The sequence below is a fragment of the Anoplopoma fimbria genome, chromosome 24 (genome assembly GCF_027596085.1).
Source record: "Anoplopoma fimbria isolate UVic2021 breed Golden Eagle Sablefish chromosome 24, Afim_UVic_2022, whole genome shotgun sequence".
NCBI classification, from domain to species: domain Eukaryota; kingdom Metazoa; phylum Chordata; class Actinopteri; order Perciformes; family Anoplopomatidae; genus Anoplopoma; species Anoplopoma fimbria.
In genome coordinates, this window is record NC_072472.1 from 15796105 (window position 1) to 15816742 (window position 20638).

The window sequence follows — 20638 nt, forward strand, 5'->3', positions numbered from 1 at the left end:
AACTGTAAATGCCTCACCACAGACACATTTCAAAATAATATGCATAAACGATTGAATAGGTAACATTAGCAGATAAAACTACAAAATTAAGATTTTTATTTAATGTAAAAAATAATATATAACGATTTATTTACAAAGTTTGCCTCCTTTAAATTGCTATGGCAACTGAGGATAGCGTGGTGCTCTCCTTTGCTGCGCACTGCGCATGCGTGGTGTGTCGACACCCACGTTCGCAGACAGGAAGTGTGACCAACTTTTTCACAACATCCAGCCCTCCCTCCCTCGACGCTTTTCTTCCTACTGCCTCCACCAGTGTGATTAATTTTACAACAGCGCATCCAACCGAGCAGAGCGTGTGTTACTCTCAGTTTAGCCCATATTCCGCCCGAAAACCACCAAGACTTCCTGTCCCTCTCACAAATCCGCGTACTGCCTCTTTAACTAAAGGGGACGCGCAGTTGAGAGCTGTAACATTTTACAGGCTGAACATCCGCTCAGTCAGGACCCATTCATAAATAAGACATCGTGTGGAAAAGAAAGCTCATATAGCATCTGTTTTTTTCATTCAGTTGGTCGTATGCTAAGGGGGCGAGCAGGAACCAGACATGTTCGCCTCGGTCGGGTACTGTGGATCGGGGCCACGGCTGAGAGGGCAGAAGTGACTTCCCATGGCTGACCCCCTGCCGATGGTTTTGACTTTATGTGCGAGCCGTCAGGAGGCAGCTTGATCTAGCTCAGGAGCATTTGTCAAACCCACCAAAAAAAAAAAAAAAAAAAAAATGCTCGTTCTTCTTCGGAAGGTTTGGTGTTTTGTTGATGATTCCGCCCTACTCAGGGCATCCTCGTTTAAATAGTCTACCACTTCCATCTTCCTTTTATTTTTTTTATTTTTTTAAATAAATAAAAACACACCAGAGGAGACGAGGACCTGTCATACCGATGGAGCTGTGAGTTATGGCAGCTAAAGAGGACCTGTATGCCAAAGTGACGCCGCGGAGGCAGCGGCAGAGCCGGCCGAGCACCATCAAACATGGGTCCACTCTGGACGTGCTGCTGTCCATGGGCTTCCCCAAGACCAGGGCGTGAGTACACAGCTGCACCGTCCCGACACACACACACACACACACACACACACACACACACACACACACACACACACACACACACACACACACACACACACACACACACACACACACTATTATAACGAGGTTAAATCAGGCTTCCCAGCAGCATCCCTGATACTCACTCTCCAGCCAGAGTTGCGTGCCTCCTTATCTGTCTCTGCGTGTTTCGGTATCATAATCAGCTGATCTGAAGCATCTCTGCAGCTGAAAAAGGAGACATAACTGCTGTGCTGTGCATGTCGTTAACACATATCATAGCCTATGGGGCCATGGACAAATGACCCCTTTTAAACTGTAGTTTCTCTGGAATCCACAGCCATATTGCATGTGCCACAACAGGGCTGTGCAATATGATTCAATTTATTTTTTTATGTTGTACATTAGGTTGTGAAGCTGGAACCATTTTATGGTGTCACGTAGTTCAATGTGCTGTATTACAATGCATCATATTTGATACGCTTGTTATACTTTTTATCTGCAAGGTTACCTGTAACTGCAAATAATTGTAGTCTAAAAGTAAAGTACAAAATACCCCTGAAAATACTCAAATAAATACAGGTACTACTTAATAATTTGTACGTAATACATTTGCTCCAATACCGTTAATGTACTTTGGTTACTTTCCACCACCGATGATTCACTGGCATAGGAACAGTACTTGTGTGGGTGTCTATACATGTCTATTTCTTTTTTTTGGGACATATTTCCCACTACAGAAGCAGAATACGAGAGATGCTCAGTGTTTTCTGAGTCATGCTTTTCCCCTTGCCAGCTCTCCGTAGTTGTCAATGAAAAACCCGATCCTGTGGGCATTCCTGCATCTTCTTCTCATTCATCCTTGAGAGAAGAGTTGCCAGGAAACAAGCACTGTTGGCTTGTGAATGTAGTGTATGGATGATGTAATTGTATTAAAAAACGACAATGTGCTGTCTGCTTGCTACAACTGTTTGTGGGTGTGCTGAAGTATTTGGTTTACACTGAGGGACAGTAGTAGATTGTTAATAAGCATTTAATGAGAGTTTTTTTTAACAGTATTTGGCATGAAGTTTCAATACTTGAGACCACAAGTCAACAGAAGCATTCCTCTTTTAATACCAGAACCCAGAGAAATGATAGAAATGTGAAATGTAGAGATGCTGAATTGTCAGTGAATGAAAGGGTGACTTTATAGACATACAAAATGCAACTTTATGTTGTAAAGTATGCTTTTGTATCTTAGCCTATTTTCTTCCTGGTACCTAAAACTATTTAACACCAGCTTGAATCCTTTGCACCTAAATATATATTTGATATTGTACGTATGGCCACACACACTGAAAAGGTTTACATTTTAATTGAAGTTCTGCACTGCTCAGTTTTTACATCTCGGTTTGCTTTCACTGTCTGAACTCTATCTAATGGCATAATCATTATGTCCTTTCTCATTGTTTGTGTTGTCAGTGACACATTATATATCTAGCCGGATGATTTGCACAGCCTCATCTCACACAAAAGCCTTTCTGCGTGTGCAGCGTGCCGCAAAATTGTGTCCCATGTAACAAAAGAAATCTGAAGTAGTTCACTTTGAGCCTCTGTCAGCTGCAGCAGTAATCTCAGAGCTCCGTTATTAACCCCCAGATATATTTCTTGTTTCAGTAACTGAGATGTAGGATGTAAAACTGTCTCCCATCTTTATAAAACAAGAGAATAACATTTAGGAATGACTGTTGGCAGTTAGCTGAGTTTAGCTAAGTACACCAAAAAGTATTGAACAGTCTTTTCTTCTTTTAACTTAACAGATACATTATCTCCAAAATTAAGCCTTTTTATCTTCCGCAAAACCTGCTAAGGTCATCGAGGCTTTCGTTGCTCCAGACTGCATCTCTCTCTCTCCTCCTGCCTAATGAACCACTGCAGACAGTCAGAGTGAATGTGGTCGGTTATATTTGCAGACTCACATCTCTTACTGATGACGGACTAATACATTTTGATCAAAGCTATAAAATAATAATGAAGCAGAATAATTCAGCGTCATTACCTTCAAGCCTGTCTGGTCTGATGTCAGTGGAGACACAAAACTAACGAGATGGTAATATAGATGAAAATACAGATAATTACGTAAGACAGGTGTGGCTGCATGATGTTTATGCATATCATCCTGGGTTGGTCAAGTTTGTTCTGTTGGTTTGGCTCCATTTTCTGCCTTGAGCTTTATAACAGTAGCTATTACCGTAGTAATATACAGAATTAAGTGACAAATGGGTAAGGATATTTAAAAATTGTCCATACTAGTACAGACACAAAACCTTGCTAGCTTGCCCAGGCAGGCTAGCTCTAGTCTTTCTTTATTCTATCCCTACTGTCCTGTTTACTTCCCACTTATACTTTGTTTACCATCTCAAAGAATTTCGTGAAAAAAAAAAAAAGTTATTAAAGAGGGATACAAATGATCTTCTCTGAGCTAAGGAGCTTACTAATGGTCAGTCATCTCACATTAATCTACCTTTTACCTTTCTTGCAACAAAAAGCAGACAAACCAGGTCAGCAACTAGCTGGGGATTGTAGTATTTAGGAGCTTAAAGAGCGTCAGGAGTTGGTTGGAGACCAAAAAGAGAGTGATTATTTGACACTCACCAGGTGGGATTATTAAATGTTAATAATAAGGCAAAATATGTGTCAGTGTTGTGTTTAAGTTTTTTTTATATTTTGTCTTAACGCAAGCAGCTGTGCAAAAACCTTCCCTCAATAAAAATAAATTTATAATTCTGATTAAAATAAAAAATCAATATAATAAATGAATTAGTAAAGAATAGTACGACTTTGGCCAGACATTTAATGCCAGCTTTCAGCACTTGACAGATTTTGATACTAAATTCTACAGACATATTTTGGTTGGTACCAAAAAAAAGTATTCAACACCCAGCAGCACTCTGTACTCTGTAGTTCTACTCTTTGGTTCAGCAAACAAACCAGACACAATACAGTAAAACTTCAGAATAAACATCTGATTTGCACGTTTTGCTATCGGGCCCTTCCCCGAGAGAGGAAGAAGGAATAATAGGAAAATCAGTTATCAGGCATGGCTTCAGGGAACAAGGGCTTCATTGTGTTTGAGGAGTTTGTTTAAACCAGTAGGGAGCATGAAACACACACACACACACACACACACACACACACACACACACACACACACACACACACACACACACACACACACACACACACACACACACACACACACACACACACACACACACACATATAAACAGTAACAGCCCCTCTAACTTAATTGGGGGAATTTTCTGCTGAGTCATTCAGGAATTGACTATTGTAATCAGATAGGAGCTGGATGGACAGCGGTCTCTCTGCCTGATGTTCTGATGGTCGGAAGCAGGTTTGGAAACGACTGACCTTTAAAATAAAGTATTGCAGTTCAATCTCTCAACATGCTGTAAATACAAAACAATTATTGAGTCCTTAATTTGTTTTTATTTCTATTTTTTATTCAATCTTTAATCAGGAATTAGCCTGAGAAATACTTACCAAGTTTTTAATTGTATGATGTAAACTCTGCCCAACTAAAACACTGAAGGCTGGATATCAGTGTAACCTTTTTCACAGTTAGAATAACTCTGTTAAATTCCAGTGAGCATCTTTATGAGATTAAAACATTTCCTGAACTTTAGGGCTGGCCAGTCACTGTTGTGATGTTATATAATGGACTTTACTCCCTTTGATCCCTGCATCGGCTATTGATAACTAATCTGATTTCCCTATAATGTGTAAACTATGTGTTCTCCAACATCTCCTAAACTACACTTGTGTAAAGGGGACTTCCTTCTATCATTGTGACCATAGTTAAATATAAATTATTTGTTGTAGTTTACTTTCCTTGATATTTTCTAATCTTTTCGTTTACTGTGCTTGTGCAGTCTGAACCAGTGTCCCCAAAAAGGTCCTTACTTTGTCATTCCTCATTCATCCTTATTTAAAGCATGACTCCTCCTTGACCTCCGAATGAGAAACACACAGTATGATACGTGTGTGCAGTGTTAAATGTTGTGCTTGTGGCCAAAATAACTTGGCATACTGGAGTCACACACAATAAAATTGTAAACAACACTTAAAACCCTGAAGAGTCCCTGTGCTGGTTGGCTGAACTAAGGAGCCTGAAGTACAGTTTTTTGTATTTTTGAAACTTTTTCAGTTGATTTTATACAAATGACGTGCTAAGTGGTATTAAGAAGCAAGCAAGCTTATAACACCAAATTTAAAAGACGACATATCCGCTGCCTTTGAAAAAAACATACTGAAATACAAACCCATTTAACGAATATGTTTCAGGATACAGATTTGTACATAATCATCTATTTAAGCTTTGTTTTGTTTCATTACACAGAGCTATACTGTGCTATACTGTGGCAATTGTGATGAATGGAAACAGGAAGTTGAGGACCAAAATGTAACAGAACATCGACTGGAGTGTTGGAGGCCGAGGCCCTTTTTTACTCTATCTGGCATAGAACAAGATAAGTTTCCTGTAAGGCTATACAGCAGTGTCATGTGATATTTTAGACCAATCACAGATGCTCTCACTGTGAGGCATGTGTGTGGAAAATTCAACTGCTATACTTTGGTTAAGTAATTAAAGTTAATGCTGTTCAGGATTGGCTGATTAAAGAGAAGAAACACAGGCATCACTAATATTACCACCTAAAATCTGAAATTGGGGTTAGTTTTATATTTATATAAATGTCCATCTAAACCTTGACATCTGAACCAAAATCATATGTTTTTTTTCTTACTTTTTTGGGCATTAAAAGAGGTGAATGTTGAAATAATAACACTCGGTTGAAACATCATGGCCTGTCAGTGATGTTCCACTGATTAGTGCAGGTGAAGAACTGGGCGTTTCTACCGTTGCATGGGGCAACTCCTTCACAGTAATTTGAGATTAATCTTTTGGTTATTTTCCATTAACTTGTTTGGTAAGTAGAATGTGAGAACATTTTGAAAAGGCCCTTCACAACTTCTAAAAGCCCAATTCATCACTTTAATAACAATAATAATAATAATACATTTTATTTATAGAGCGCTTTTCAGAGTACTCAAAGATGCTTAAATTATTTTGCCCAACCAACAATCTAAAACCCAAAGATATTCAATTGACTATGGCATAAAATTGAGAAAAGCAGCAAATCCTCATATCTGAGAAGAGTGGATTTAAATCTTCTGCTGATTAGTAACTGATTAGCTGACAAATAGTTTCTGCTAGACTGATGGAGGCCCGTGGGACTGACTAAGCCTGGTGACATTTGACACTTAAACACAACCGTGAGTGAAAAAAATTGTGGTTTGGGTGATTTTTACATTTCTGCTTTCAATTGTCAACATATTTTTCCTCACTGGTGGATTTGAAGAGAATTAAAATGCCATGTCATAAAGTAATTTACTGCTATGATATTTAAGAAATCTAAGAAAAATGCTAACTGATTATGTGAAAGGACACTCTGCATTTAAGATTATGGACCCTCATCTTGGTTGATAGTGAGCTTCAGTTTATAAAACAATGGAAAAACCTAAAGGACGGCTCTGTTTTGTGTTATTTAATGATACACCAGCTATCGAGGTAGCTATTATAAAATGCTCATTTCATACAGATCAACTTGTTTGGTCTCTGACATGCTTATTGTCTGTTTCGTTGTGCTTCTCGACTGAAGACTTCAAAGCCACTGTGGTTCCTGAGCTGGAACACAACTAGCTGAGATAACATAATGTACGGTAAATTTCCCCCCCTGCCTGTCTGCGAACCCTTCTGTGTGTTAAAGAGGAAGTGAAGTCCGTGTGCATGCAGACTTTTCTCCTTTCGACATCAGTTTCATAACTCCTGGCATAACCATATTATTTACACGTCTCACACATGCAAAAAAGGCATCACGAGAAACCATTTTAGTTCATAGAAGGGCTCTACATAATAATTTTACACATAACTTATGCATACATGTGACGCTTTGGTGTCTGCGCGTGCAGCTTGCAAGAACAAACTCTGAGCTTGTACTCAAGACAGCCAAGAGGAAGTCGCCCATTTCCGGAAGTGGCTTGTGACCTTTACTGAGCGCTCTGTTGAGGCCGTGGTTTAAGGGCGGCTGAAGCAAGGGGATTCACATGTCACTTGATGATAGGAAAAAAAGTTTGGTGTACTGACTAGGTCTTCAAAGTTTTTCTCATTAAAAGGCCTGAATATTGCAAAACATACACCTTTTATATATTGGACATATATATATATATATATATATATATAATTTACCATGTTTAATCAAGATGAAAAACTATTTTGGTATGAAAAGTGTTGTTTAAAGGCATCCACATGCCTACAAACCACTGCTGTAAGTCTCAAACATATGCTGTTAGCCCAAAGAGTGCCGTGTGATGCATCACTATTTTGGCACTGCGCCTCATGAATTCCTAGTGAAACATTTGCTTTGTGCACTTTGACTTGTTTCCCTGACGTCACTTGTGCAGCGCTAAAAATAACTTGTGCTTAAACAACACACTTCAGCTTCAACAGAAGCATTGATAATCATTTGTTCAACCTGATAAGTTTGATGGACACCTAGCGAGGAATATTATGAACATCCTCCACAAAGGCCCGCACAGTTAATTTAATGGTGTCAATCTCTGACTTGCTCTGTCTGCCCCTGTGGACTTCTCAGCTCTCTTCTCCAGAAATAATGAAGTGAGAAGAGGAGAAGCAGTTTCAGTCACAGGCTGCACACAGCTAGCATTGTTAAAGACGTGGTGCTGTAACATCGCCCTGTCAGATTGAAAGAAAGGCTTTGTGAGTTAGCCTAAACAAAATGTTGTGGTACCAAAACACTCAAAAAATCACCACCACTCAGTCTCACAATTAATGGTATAGTTTGACATTGTGTGTAAATGCTCTTATTCCCTTTCTTGACAAGAGCTGGTTCAGAAGATTGATACCACTCTCAATGTTTGAACGGTAAACAAAAGTTACTGATAGCAGCGTGTTTTCACTCCCTGGGACGTTTGGGACAGATATGCAGGGCTGTTGGGGACAGTATTGTTCCTAGTTCCTACCCTGATACGAATCAACAAAAAGCAGCCAAAAATCAAGAAAAAGGCTTTTCCTAATTCAATAAAAACCACTGTGAAGTCACTGAGTGAATACTTACTCAAGTGGCAGATCACTGGATGGATGAAAATATAATCATTTAACGAATGTTTCCTTTTTTCAAAGAAACATGGTAGCAAGTGGCTTTGTAAATATAAGATGTTCAAATTTAGTCATAAGAATTTAGCCATTTTTTTTATTTTATTTAAATTATATTTTGTTATCCCAGGCAGGTGGGATTTGGGTGAAATGCACTCCTTGTTCATTTAACGAAATGCTACCTTTTATGTTTGGGTTGGGCTCTAAAACACTTTCTAGTTAGTAAATAGTTTGCAGACACCTGTATTTGTTCAGTTATCACATTTTTTCAGTGAGTAATGGGAGTTTAATTATTTTGTGTCGATACAAAAGTGTCCCAACCAACTAATTATAATATCATCAGTAAGTGTTATTGCTTTGCAGACATGAAAACATCAGCCATGTGTTAAAAATATTACAACTGGTCACACCTTTCCCCCCTGTCTTTATGTCCTACATCACACCCTGAACTGATCTGTTGCAAAGCCATAAGCTTTTTTCTTTTCTTTTCCTTGGCAGTCAGTTAGTGAAAAGGTTGAAGAAAAGGGCGTTAACATCTGGTGTTAGCCTCTGCTGACGGGGCTCTCCTTAGGTTGTTGGGCAGCAGCAGTGCTCTCAGCGCTGTATGAGCGATAAGTGGTTAGTGATGAGTGTTCGCTGTCGGCTTGTAAAGAGGAAATGTGGATTCGCCCATAGAGCTGAGTCGGGGAGGGTGTACTGTAGCTGTGTGTGTATATGTTGAGACCGGGTGACATGGTTTTGTTAACGTCAGTTAAAGTTCTAGTGATTTGTTACTTTTGCCTTTAATTTCTGATTTCTTTCTTCCATCTTGGCTATTAAGTAGCCATGAAATGAGATTCATTCTTGACACAATAACTTCAAAGTTTGCAGGAATCCGAAGTGCTCACACTCACAAGAGACTATGAGAAGTGTGCATATTGCCTCATTTACAGCAATAACTTTGTCTGAAGCCTGGAGGACATCCAAGTTTAGCAAAACGGGTCAACTGTAATAAACAGTCCAAAGAATGTTTACTTGTATGAAAAAACAGAATTGCTGTTCATGCTGTTTAAACAGACAGGCAGCCAGCTCATTGTTTATCTGTAGTAGAGTTAGATGTGGGAACAGGAACTGAAAACACTTGCCATATGTGGGTAAAAAAAAAAGAAAGACTGCTTCTAATATCGCCTTCAACAGTGGTAAACATGCAAATGGAGTAAAAGCCCTTATCTAGCTGATTTGAAGCCAAACCAATTCTAGAGTGACTTTCTCCCTACCACTCTCAACCTTTTTTTTCTAGCTGTGAACAGGAAATGCAGTTTATAAATAACTTGCTCAGTTTTTGCTAAGAGCAAAGAAGAGGCCCCCGGGTTAGCTGGAATTATTGAGGACAGTTTCAACTATGATGGAACACATTGGAAAGCAAATTGAAACATGAATATTCAGATCCACAAAAACAAACTCTAACAAAGATTTATTTAAAAAAACCTCTAAAGTGTCAAACAGCAGATGTTGTACACAAGGCTATGGTGCAGGAGGTGCTGTATTCCTGGCTAAACATGGACCAGCTGGCCCATAAGAGAGAGACGGCGCCTGTTAAACTGCTGCTAGCTCTACCCAGCACTGCTCCCTCAGGGTGTTGCAGATGTCGCTTTCTCGCTTTCTTTTGCCTCAAGAAGTGGAAAAAAAATAGAATTGGGGCTGAAAGAAATCCAAACACATGTTATCCTTAACACTCTGTGTGAAAAGGACGCTTTGCATGCACTGTTTGGCAGGTACACTGCCACAATGTCACCCATGCAGCATAAATACCAGCAGGGGCAATGATGTGGGGTGAATAGTGGAGCTAGGGCCCCAACTAGGGAGGACCCACCATAGCCTGGAGTATAATAATTGTTTTATTTGTTTAACATTTTTACGGTCTTAGAATCATAAGTAAATTATTGTTATTGGCACAAACATTTTTTTTGGTGTAAAACTATGTTGAAGGAGGTATTGCTGTGTAGGTGACTTTATTTACTGCATCCAAAAAAGTTCATTTTCAGAGGATGTTCTTAGTTCAGTACTATACAACTAATATGTGTAACAGGGGATTCTAAGGATGCAGCAGCAGCTTTAGAAAGCATCTCTGGCATTGTTGTTACATCGACAAGAAAAAGCAAGTATAAAAAATATCAATCTTCCATTAGTTTCCCTGTGAGTGAAAATATGTGCTAAAATGTCAAAGGCCTACCATCAAGCATGAGGGTGTGAACACGCATTCAAAATGTTGGTCAGCTTCAGAAAAAGGAAAAAAAAAGCCCACAGTTAAATGTGTGCATACAACAAGTCAGAAGTGTTGGCTGGCGGTTATTCACCTGGGTGGGGCTACAGGCTCTAAAATAGCTCCTGCTAACACACTAACAGTGTTATCATCTATAAAACTTCAATGCAACTGTAATGCAGAATGTACATGTAATTCACATTTTTACATGAACTGTGCAGCTGTATTTTTTAGGGTAAAATGTGATAAAATATCGAGGATGTTGACTTGGCAACATTTTATATTTTGACAACTTTGAAGTGTTGGTAGAGACAGTACAAAGTCTATTTCCTCTGATTATAGCCGTGACAAGCCATTCGCGGTTTAGTACTCGAGACCAGTCTCAAGACCACTTGTTGAAGGTCTCTGTCTCGTCTCGGAATCAACCGCTTTTTTACTCGGCCTTGTCTCGGTCTTAGGCGAGGAGGACTTTGGGATTTTTATATTAAAACCACGACTGCAGGGGTAACACACATAAACACACATATACAGTATATAAGGCAATAAAAGATGTGAATGAAGAGGAATCTTGGCCTTGCCCTGCCTTGGTCTGGGTCTTGACATGGTCTCAACCCCTCAAAGTCTTTGTCAATAATCTCTGATCTTGGTCATGACTTGGTCTCTCTTAAGGTGGCCTTGGCTACAATACTGTAAGCCATAAAATCAATTTACTTTTCTGAAGCTAAACCTCCAGACTCCTGCATTACATTTTAAATCAATGAGTAAAAATGGCAAGCAACATCCCGCCTTAACTCCTGCTTGATAGTGTGTTATCATTGATGCCTGGAACAGGGTCTCTAGTAATTCCAGCATCCCAAAAGCTGATTAAATTCAAGTAAACCTCTCTGTGAGCGTAAGACCTTTTCTATTATTTTATGTCTCAAGAGTTCCCTCTGATAAAATAACCCAGAGATTAGAAACAAGCAATCCAATGTTCTAGCCTGGATTGGATTTTGTGACGTCTCAGTCACATCTGCTTGTAATCCCATCATGCTTTCTGGGGGGAAAAAAATCCCCTTCTTTTCCTCCTCCACACAGCACCAGGTGGAACCTCTGAATAAGACCGCTGTAGCCGGAAAAATGACTCTCTGTCTTTAGCCTTCTACATGCTGTAGTGGTTTATACTGTAGGAATAAAAATGGATCACAAAGGTAAAATGCTGGTATAATCAGCAACAATTGTAGGCCTGACAAGGTCAACGGACAGGAGAGTTTTTATCAAAGTTTTGACGTGCTTCTATATCTTTCATTCATCTTCTCCCTGCATATGTATTTGCGTGTGCATGTTATAGTAGTAGCCCTGTGTGAGCCATCTGCTACGTTGCTGTAGCCTTGGCGTTCCCATGCTGCGCGCTGTGCTGTCAGGGCCCACTGCCCCAGGGTTCAGGGACTCTGCCGTATCTAGGACCCTCTCACTGGGACACATTTAAAAATAGCTCATCGAATTCGATCGGTAGAGTGGCACAATGAGCACTGTCAACGTCGGCACACACAGAGAAGCTGCCACACGTCTTTATCAGGCCATGAATTAAGTCAAACAGAGGCTCTACAATGGTACAGAAAACCTACATTTCTGCTTTTTCTATTTTCCTTCATGTCATTTGTAGAAAATATATGTTACGTTTACTAGGACAGTGACAGTTATTGCAATTAGTGTTACCATAAGGCATGATTACTGAGGTTTTGTTCCGCATAACGCACTAAGAACTTCAACTGAAAGGAGATGGAAAAGCATGAGTCTTAAAGGTCAGATGCTGTTGAAACAATGTGCAGTTACTCAAAATGCATTTCCTGTTGCTTAATAGTTAAATGAGCCATTTTCAATGTCAAAAAAACATGACTTACTTTAGTTACTTGTCAGGGATCCAAATTGTTGGTTCAGAAAAGGAAATCAACAAAGATAAAGTATCAAAAGATTAATCTTTGATACTAGGTGTTCCTGGTGTTTTTTACTTATATCTGCTTTGCATAGAGAAGCTATAAAATGAAGGAACAGACACCTCACTGTCTGTAAAAGTTACTTTCAGTTTCCACCAACTCTCACTTCATCATTATATATATTTATAAATATTAGGTGTAAACTTTGCAGACGAGGCTTTACATGTTTAAAAAAATAAAGTATCATCTAGATACTCTGTTAGATCCTCTCGTAACTGGAGAAAGCTGCTGGAATCAGTGAATCCCTTCAGAGGCGGCCCACAATACCAGAGGTTTTATAAAAAGACACTAATTAGATTTTGAGCACTCAAGAGTAATCATGCAATCAGTCTCAACAAGTTATAGTTTAGGAAATGACACGGATAAATCACGCTGTAGGCCTTTTTTTTTCCTTTTTAATGTTCATTACACCAAAACACAAGGCATTATTGTTTTTATCACTGACATATTTATGGTGTCTTAATATTATGACATTATGCTGCTGCAGAAAGGAATTGTTAACCAAAACTGTGAGCGGATTTCTGCTGTCCTCCATAACACAGTGCTCGCTTGATACTGATTTGAAACATGTTCTTCGCTATGAAAATATCAAAGAATATCACAATTCAGTTAGAGGTGATTCAGCAGATGATTAAATCAGTTAGAGGTGATTCATCTGCTGAATCACCTCTAACTGAATTGTGATATTTTTGATATGTTTCAAATCAGTATCAATGCTGTTTCATGAAATTTTACTGCGCTCCAGGGATGTTTGCTCTTTGTTCATTGTCACGTTGAAGCACAGCAATCTCCTCCTAATAAACACGGTCCGGAAGAGAAACTATGGATTTTGTGACTGTGCTTTGATCTCCATTTCTCACTCTCTCTCTCTCTCTTTCTCTCTCTCTTTGCAGCTTGAAAGCTCTGGTTTCGACAGGAGGGAAAAACGTCCAGGCAGCTTGTGACTGGTGAGAACAACAAGCACTTTTTAATCACACGCTCTGCCACAGTTATTAATGCACAATGCAAACGGAAACTCTTGTAATGGAAAATATAACTACTGACCTACTGAAGTGTCACTGTGCCATTCCAACTGTATCTCCCTCTGCTGGACATCAGCCGTCCTCTCTCCTACTTATGTCCCACTTATCACTCATCGCTGTGGGTCTTCCTGTGTGCCGCTCCAGGCTCTTCTCCCACGTGGATGACCCGTTCTTGGATGACCCTCTGCCCAGAGAGTATGTGTTGTATCTGCGACCGAGTGGGCCACTGCTCCAGCAGCTCACGCACTTCTGGCAGCAGTCCCGCCTCTCCTGTGGCAAGAACAAGGCACACAACATCTTCCCCCACATCACCCTCTGCCAGTTCTTCATGGTCAGTGTCTGTTTGTGTTTCTACGATCAATGTTCTGGCTGTTTATAGCAGTTATACGTTTGACGACCTCCTGTTTTTGTTGTCTCTGTGCTCAGTGTGCCGACGGGAAGGTGGAGGCTCTGACCGACGCTCTCCAGACCACCGTGACCAAGTGGAAGGGTCGCATACCCATGCCCCTCCCGCTGGAGCTCTACACCTCCTCCACCTTTATTGGCCTCTTTGTGGATGAGCAGATGGCGGAGGTGCTGAAGAGTTTCGCGTCTGATTTTGCAACTGAAGCAACAGCTAAAGCAGGTTTGAGACCCCCTTTGTCCATTTAATGGGAATCACAGTAAACATGAACACTGTCTTGTAAACACAGGTTACATTGTTAATTTCCCCAGACCTGTTTAAGAATGATGCTGCTTAAAAGGCTCTCATTTTGATGTTTATATGAGGACAGTTGTGGACTAATTGCGTTTAATTGCGTCAGTGGAGTATACGAATACACATAATACATTTACTGTGCTCATTTCTCTCATTGTCCTTTGCCCAGATGTCCATGTGGAGCCTCATAAGAAACAACTTCATGTCACTTTGGCGTACCACTTCCAAACCAGTCACCTTCCAATCCTGGAAAAGTTGGCCAAAACGGTGGATGTGTCTTCCGGCTGTGACTGGCTGGCTGTGCTCTTCTCACGGGATATTCGGTTCGCTAATCATGAGGTTTGATTGGCTTACTTTGAAAATTTGTACTTTCTCTCAACGTGTATGTTTCACACTTTTGCGTCCAGTTTGATATTTCTGACATTAAGGGAAAGAAATGTTGCTATAAACACATTTCCTCCTAAGCAAAAAAAATGCAAGATCTGCATGTTAATTGCACAGTGCCTTTGTCTAATGTCTGTTAACCATCCGCCCCCTTCAGACACTGCAAGTCATGTACCCGTACGCGCCTCAGAATGACGACGAGCTGGAGCTGATGCCAGGAGACTTCATCTTCATGTCTCCGGTGGAGCAGAGCAGTGCCAGTGAGGGCTGGGTGTACGGCACCTCGCTGGCATCGGGGCTGTCGGGCCTGCTGCCAGAGAACTACGTCAACCGCGCTGATGAGTCCGACACCTGGGTCATCCACGGGTAAGGAAAGGAAGCACGACAAATCCATCAACATGTTTCTTGAATTCAAAAAAAAAAAAATCATGATCTTTAAGGAGCCGTAGTGGGAGGCCCTGCGATCGGGATTATTTGACCGTTGCACACGTATTACAAAAACAGAAGAAGCAGATTACCACTGATTGCCCGTCAAAACCGCCAAGTCCCTTTTTACAACCACTTCACAAAAACATCAGTGGGTGTTATCGCAAACTGACAATCCACAAATCCTTTCAGTTTAAGCAAAAATGTACACCAATAAGGGGATGTTTCTAATCTGAATTAAAAGATTAAAGGGAAAGAAAAGAACATGAATCATCTTCTTGGCCTGCTTGTTGACAAGCCCTTAAACTGGATTATCACCCACACCACTACACTCCTTGCACAGGTTATGTTCCCTCCTTCTCTCCTATTCATTCTTGTCAAGACACGAAAAACACACTTTTACTCCCTGACTTTTTACTGTGCCCTACTTTTGCTTATTCCTGCGTTTCTCTATGGTCACATAATGAAAGCTGTATGTCTTTAGGAGTTTGTTGATTGTGTGTACATCTTTTGTTTCTTTCTCTGCACTGTAAAGCTGTCGTATTAAAAGTGCAATGTGACTAAAGGTTCTGTGTGTGTCTGATCCTCAGGTCTCACTCGATGCTCACCTGTGCCTCTCCATCTAACTCTGGCAGCAGCGTGGCTGGGTTATTATATGATGGACAGCTCAATGACAGTCTGTTTGACAGTCTCATGGATCCTCCCGGCCTCCCTGGCCTCCCTGGCCTCTGTCTTCCCATGCAGGTACGTGACTTTTCCTATGGCTTGCAGAAAAACAAATGTATGGTCAGGCTGCATGCTGAAGAGAAGAGAACCTCATGAACACCTCGAGTGTGTTAAAACCAATAATGACGGTGTATGCTTTTAAGAGGAGCTAAAGATGTAATGTTGTGAAACTCTCTATAATGCCTCAAGATTTAAAAATGATTCTTTATCTCAGGTGTCGAGGCCACCCAGTCAGTCGTCCCAGTCCAAGATGAGACTGTTTGTGTGTCGCCATGGCGAGAGGATGGATGTGGTGTTTGGGAAACACTGGATCACTCAGTGCTTCGACACTAAAGGTTTGCATGGATGCAAGATTAATGACACTTTTTTTTTTTAAGACTTGTGGCTTACATTAGACACCTTTTGAGTGTAGTATTTCCTTCTTCTGTAAGATTTCCATTTGTTTTTGTGTAGGCCGATACATTCGATCTAATCTCAACATGCCATCCAGCCTGCCAGCTAGAACCGGAGGGCACCGAGATTATGATAAGGATTGTCCAATTACTGTGTTTGGCTCCACCCAGGCCCGTCTTGTAGGTCAGTACATTTTTATATACACTTTATTTTGATGTTGATGTTAAAAAGTTACTATGATTATTTAAGGATTTAGCTTTTCACCAATTGTTAAAATACAGCAGAGAGTATGTTTACATAAAGATTAAAATGCCTTAAAATCACACTGGGTTTTGGTCCATTTCAGGTGAAGCCCTGTTGGAAAGCCAGACAAAAGTAAACTTTGTTTACTGCTCTCCGTCTCTTCGCTGCGTGCAGACAGCTCAGAACATCCTGCAGGGTAGGACTTCATCATTACTGCAGACAAGTTATACAGTGTCTAGTCAGGTTCTTCAGCTGGCATGTTACGCAATATGCATACATTTAAAAAAGGTTACTGCTGAATGATAATGTTGGATTCTTATCATCGTTGGTTTTGGATCTGAAACCTTTCATCCGGCTAGCATCTCAATAGGATGTGTCCAGTTATATCAAGCTTTCAAATCTCTGTAGTACCTAGAGGCATCATTACGAAACAAAACAAAAAGAGAAATAGAAACTAATTCTGACTTATTTTTCCCATCACTTACTTTCTTTCAACACAGCAAAACACCTAATGTCTTTTTTTTTTTCTGTCAAAACCTTTAAACGTCCAACTAATTTCATGTTAGGGCACATGGGACTAACGCAATTTCATGTGAAGATGTGTTGAGCAAGACAAAATGACATGACAGAGTAGATGTAGAGATAACTTATCTTCTTCTACAGTTTATCTCTGTGTCTCACGCTTTGTCAGGTCTTCAGCTGGAGGGAAAGACAAAAATCCGTGTGGAGCCTGGATTGTTTGAGTGGACCAAGTGGGTTTCAGGCACATGTTTACCCGTCTGGATTCCTCCAGCCGAGCTGGCTGCTGCTAACCTGAGTGTGGACACAACATACAGGTACACAGCAACACCAACGCTAAAGCATCTACAAGCTTTCATCTGTGATGCTGCAAGTTACTATAATCTTTTCGAACTATTGTTTTGTCCCTAGACCTCATTTTCCCATAAGTAAGTTGGCGGTGTCGGAGTCTTATGACACCTACATCAGCAGGAGCTTCCAAGTAGTCCAAAAGATCCTGGCGGAGAGCAAGAACCTGGGTAAAGTGGTGTTGTAAACACGTTTTCAAATGAATACCAACTGGCTGCAATGCCCACTTTCTTTTTCGAGATGATTAGATTTGAATGCTTCTTGTTAACTGTTGTTTTCCAGCTCTATATTATAGCTCTCGTGGTTATACGTTACATTGAGCATGAGCCAATAAAATCAAAACTAAACAATCATACGGATCTGCATTAAACAGGCTCCTGCTTTGCTAGCCCTACACAAAGACTATATAGCTGACTTTACACACAATAGGGTGACGCAATAAGCACTTTGTTTTTATCCTGCTGGCCTTCTGAATCGAAATGTTTAATTTGGATGATGTCCCAATCTCTATATGAAAGGACATGAGTCAAAGAACATTTCAAGCTGCATATTATGGACTACTGAGTGCCCATAGATAGTATAAAAAGCTAATGGTGTTGCTGGAATGTGGTTCCGCGTTCCCTACCTCTTTCACACAGGAAACACGGTCCTGATTGTGGCCCATGCTTCCTCCCTGGAGGCTTGCACTCGCCAAATACAAGGCCTCAGCCCCCAAAACTCCAAGGACTTTGTCCAAGTGGTCCGAAAGGTCAGTTTTATGATTCAGTTTCAGTGCTTTTTCATTTCCCACTTCTTTGATAACATTCACATCCATCTTGTCTTTGTGCAGATTCCTTACTTGGGCTTTTGTGCTTGTGAAGAAATGGGAGAGACCGGGGTGTGGCAGCTGGTCGACCCACCCATCTTGCCCCTGACACATGGACCCAATCACAGTTTCAACTGGAGGGAAATGCTAATGCAAGACTGAAGAATTTGCTGCCTGGCTCTCTCTATCTTTTGGCAGCTCTGAACTGCTGAAAAATATTTATTTTTAACCCACCCTTTCTGCTATAAATTTAGCCCAACTACCAAAAAAAACACGTCTGGCTTCCGTCAAAGACATCATGCAAAAAATATATTGCAATTTTATTCAGACGCACTGCTCAGGAATGAGAAAATACAGTCTGTATTGAGATCGCTGCAAAAAATGAGCTACAGATCGGGCGGCAGTCCCTTAACGTTCCAATTCTTTGCCCATAGCGGTGCTACAAGAACTGTGGACATTTCTTGATTGTTGATGATGAATCAGGTTTTATGCCACGAGAAGCTGTCACTTAGCTCTGTCTGTGGCTACTCCGCAGGCGGGACGGTTAAAGACTCTGTGTTCTGCCGCCTTCTCACACACTGTGACAAGAAATAGATGAGAAAGACTTGTACCACAGAAATATTTTTACATGTGTCAGAAATTATTATTTAACTCGTAGCTACGACCCTCCTGCAAAAAAAAGCACAAAAGAAATGTTGACAATCAGATAGGGGAGAACTGATCTTCATTGTTTCTGGTGCTGAGGTGGGAAGTTTATGATACCTGTTTTATTCCTGTAAATGTCATATCATTAAGTGGTTCTCCTGAGTTAACATTTATGTGCACACATAATTGTTTCACCTTCCTTTAATGCAGTTTTGATTGCCACCACAGGAGTAACCAAGTCAATATGACTTAAAAAAATTAATATAATGAAATGCGGACTGCTGTCGGGTGCATTGACTAAAACGTTTGTTTTTTTAATCATGACCCTGACATTCTTTTAGCCTGATAACCACACTGCTTTTCAAACACTTGTGCATTTAATTTGTTTTGGTTATGTCAGATGATTTAAGTGCTTACCGTCTATACCACTTACTTGTTGTATGACTCAGAAGTTCTATTGATACTGAATAAAGCAAGGTTGTGGAGTTATGAAGGCCTGTAAATATATGCCGGTGCCTTATGTTCTGTAAAAAACATGATGTTTTATGTATGGGAATTAAGGTTACTCTTTATCTTTGGTTCCGATTTACATAAACATCACAACATTTGAACAACATTTACAGCCCCACCTTTTTAACTCTAACCCACCAAATTTGAAGACGTTTACAATCTGTCTTGCAGCAGTTAAAATGTGCACTTAATGTTGAAAACATACCTACCAATAGGTTTGATTGCCTTTAACTCTTACTCTACTGAGCACCAGTTGCAATATCTGTCACATGCTGAAGAGCAGTATTGAAAAAATACATTAGGGACAAAATTATAGACTTTTTTTTCTCATTTTGACTTGTCATATCTTGAAAAGCACTGGTGGAATTATAAAACATGATGATTAAGTTTCTTAATAAGTTATTCCATACTGGAATTTCCAGTGAACCTTAGTATATAGTTACCATATCCTCTATTAACTGGAATACAACCATCATATTTTAATTTTTTCATTAAATACACCTGTGTATTTGTTTCTATGGTATTAGATGGCAAAATGTCTGCTTGGTTTATCAGTTCTTCAGAATCAAAAAACTACAAATGAATTAAAGAATTCAGCTTTTTTTAATGTAAATATTGTTAAGGTACATTTCACATTCCTGGCTCTATTCTTAGAAGTATTACATTTGACCTAACTAAGTCTCTTTTTTTTCCCTGCAAATGTTTTGTCAGGCTTCTCTATCTGAATATCTCCCGACAACAAGAATGGTTTTGGGTTACCCTAAATTGGAATTATAACTACTTTAAAAAGCTTGAAATGTTTGGGGAAAAAATGGATAAGGGTTATGAATACTTCGCATTTACTTTTGCATTTAATGAACTAGTAATGTAACTACAGTGAGACAGTATTAACTAGTTAGCTAACGGCTACTAGCAAAAAGTGATATTGCTAACCAGAGCTTCATATCTCGATAATTCAGGTGAGGCATTTTATGTTCGTTCATGAAATGTTGGTTTGTTTTTAGGCTGCTGAAATGTTATTGTTATTTGTGGAAACATGAACAAAACATTAACTTGATTATAGTTAGCTATTGTTAACGTTAATGACAGAGTTACCTTTAAAGGTATTTATATGGTATTACACCTGTAAAGCTAGGTGTTAGCATTTAGCACTGCATTGAGCTAACAGCGTCACTGTTAAATCACATGTGCTCCTCGTGCTGCTAATTGTGTAGTGTAGTTAAATATTGTGGTTTAAGAAAAAGGTAGGTATTATGTACACGGTTTACACAATAGTTTGGCCGTTAATTGAACATTGGGAAGCACTGTTTAGTGTAAGAGGTTTGATAGTTTATAGGTTTTATAGCCCGACTTCATTATTTA

The 20638-nt window shown here is 39.9% G+C and overlaps 1 protein-coding gene across 1 annotated transcript; it reads left to right on the forward strand.

The window, feature by feature from the left end:
- Positions 1 to 272: 272 nt before the first annotated feature.
- ubash3ba (ubiquitin associated and SH3 domain containing Ba) lies at positions 273 to 19862 on the forward strand. Its single transcript, XM_054626177.1, has 14 exons — positions 273 to 1082; positions 13452 to 13505; positions 13725 to 13911; positions 14007 to 14205; positions 14447 to 14616; positions 14819 to 15027; positions 15678 to 15831; positions 16028 to 16148; positions 16267 to 16389; positions 16553 to 16645; positions 17141 to 17285; positions 17380 to 17486; positions 17955 to 18064; positions 18146 to 19862. Exons 1-14 carry the CDS (start codon positions 955 to 957, stop codon positions 18281 to 18283), a joined length of 1938 nt encoding a protein of 645 aa, XP_054482152.1. The 5' UTR covers positions 273 to 954; the 3' UTR covers positions 18284 to 19862.
- The last annotated feature ends 776 nt before the right edge of the window (positions 19863 to 20638 follow it).

What these genes read in the sequence shown, in the direction of transcription:
- ubash3ba (XM_054626177.1), top strand. Translation starts at nt 955, where the DNA reads ATGGCAGCTAAAGAGGACCTGTATGCCAAAGTGACGCCGCGGAGGCAG. An exon ending in CCCTCTGCCAGTTCTTCATG is followed by an intron (nt 13,912 to 14,006) that starts GTCAGTGTCTGT and finishes CTCTGTGCTCAG; the next exon opens with TGTGCCGACGGGAAGGTGGA. An exon ending in GCCTCTGTCTTCCCATGCAG is followed by an intron (nt 15,832 to 16,027) that starts GTACGTGACTTT and finishes TCTTTATCTCAG; the next exon opens with GTGTCGAGGCCACCCAGTCA.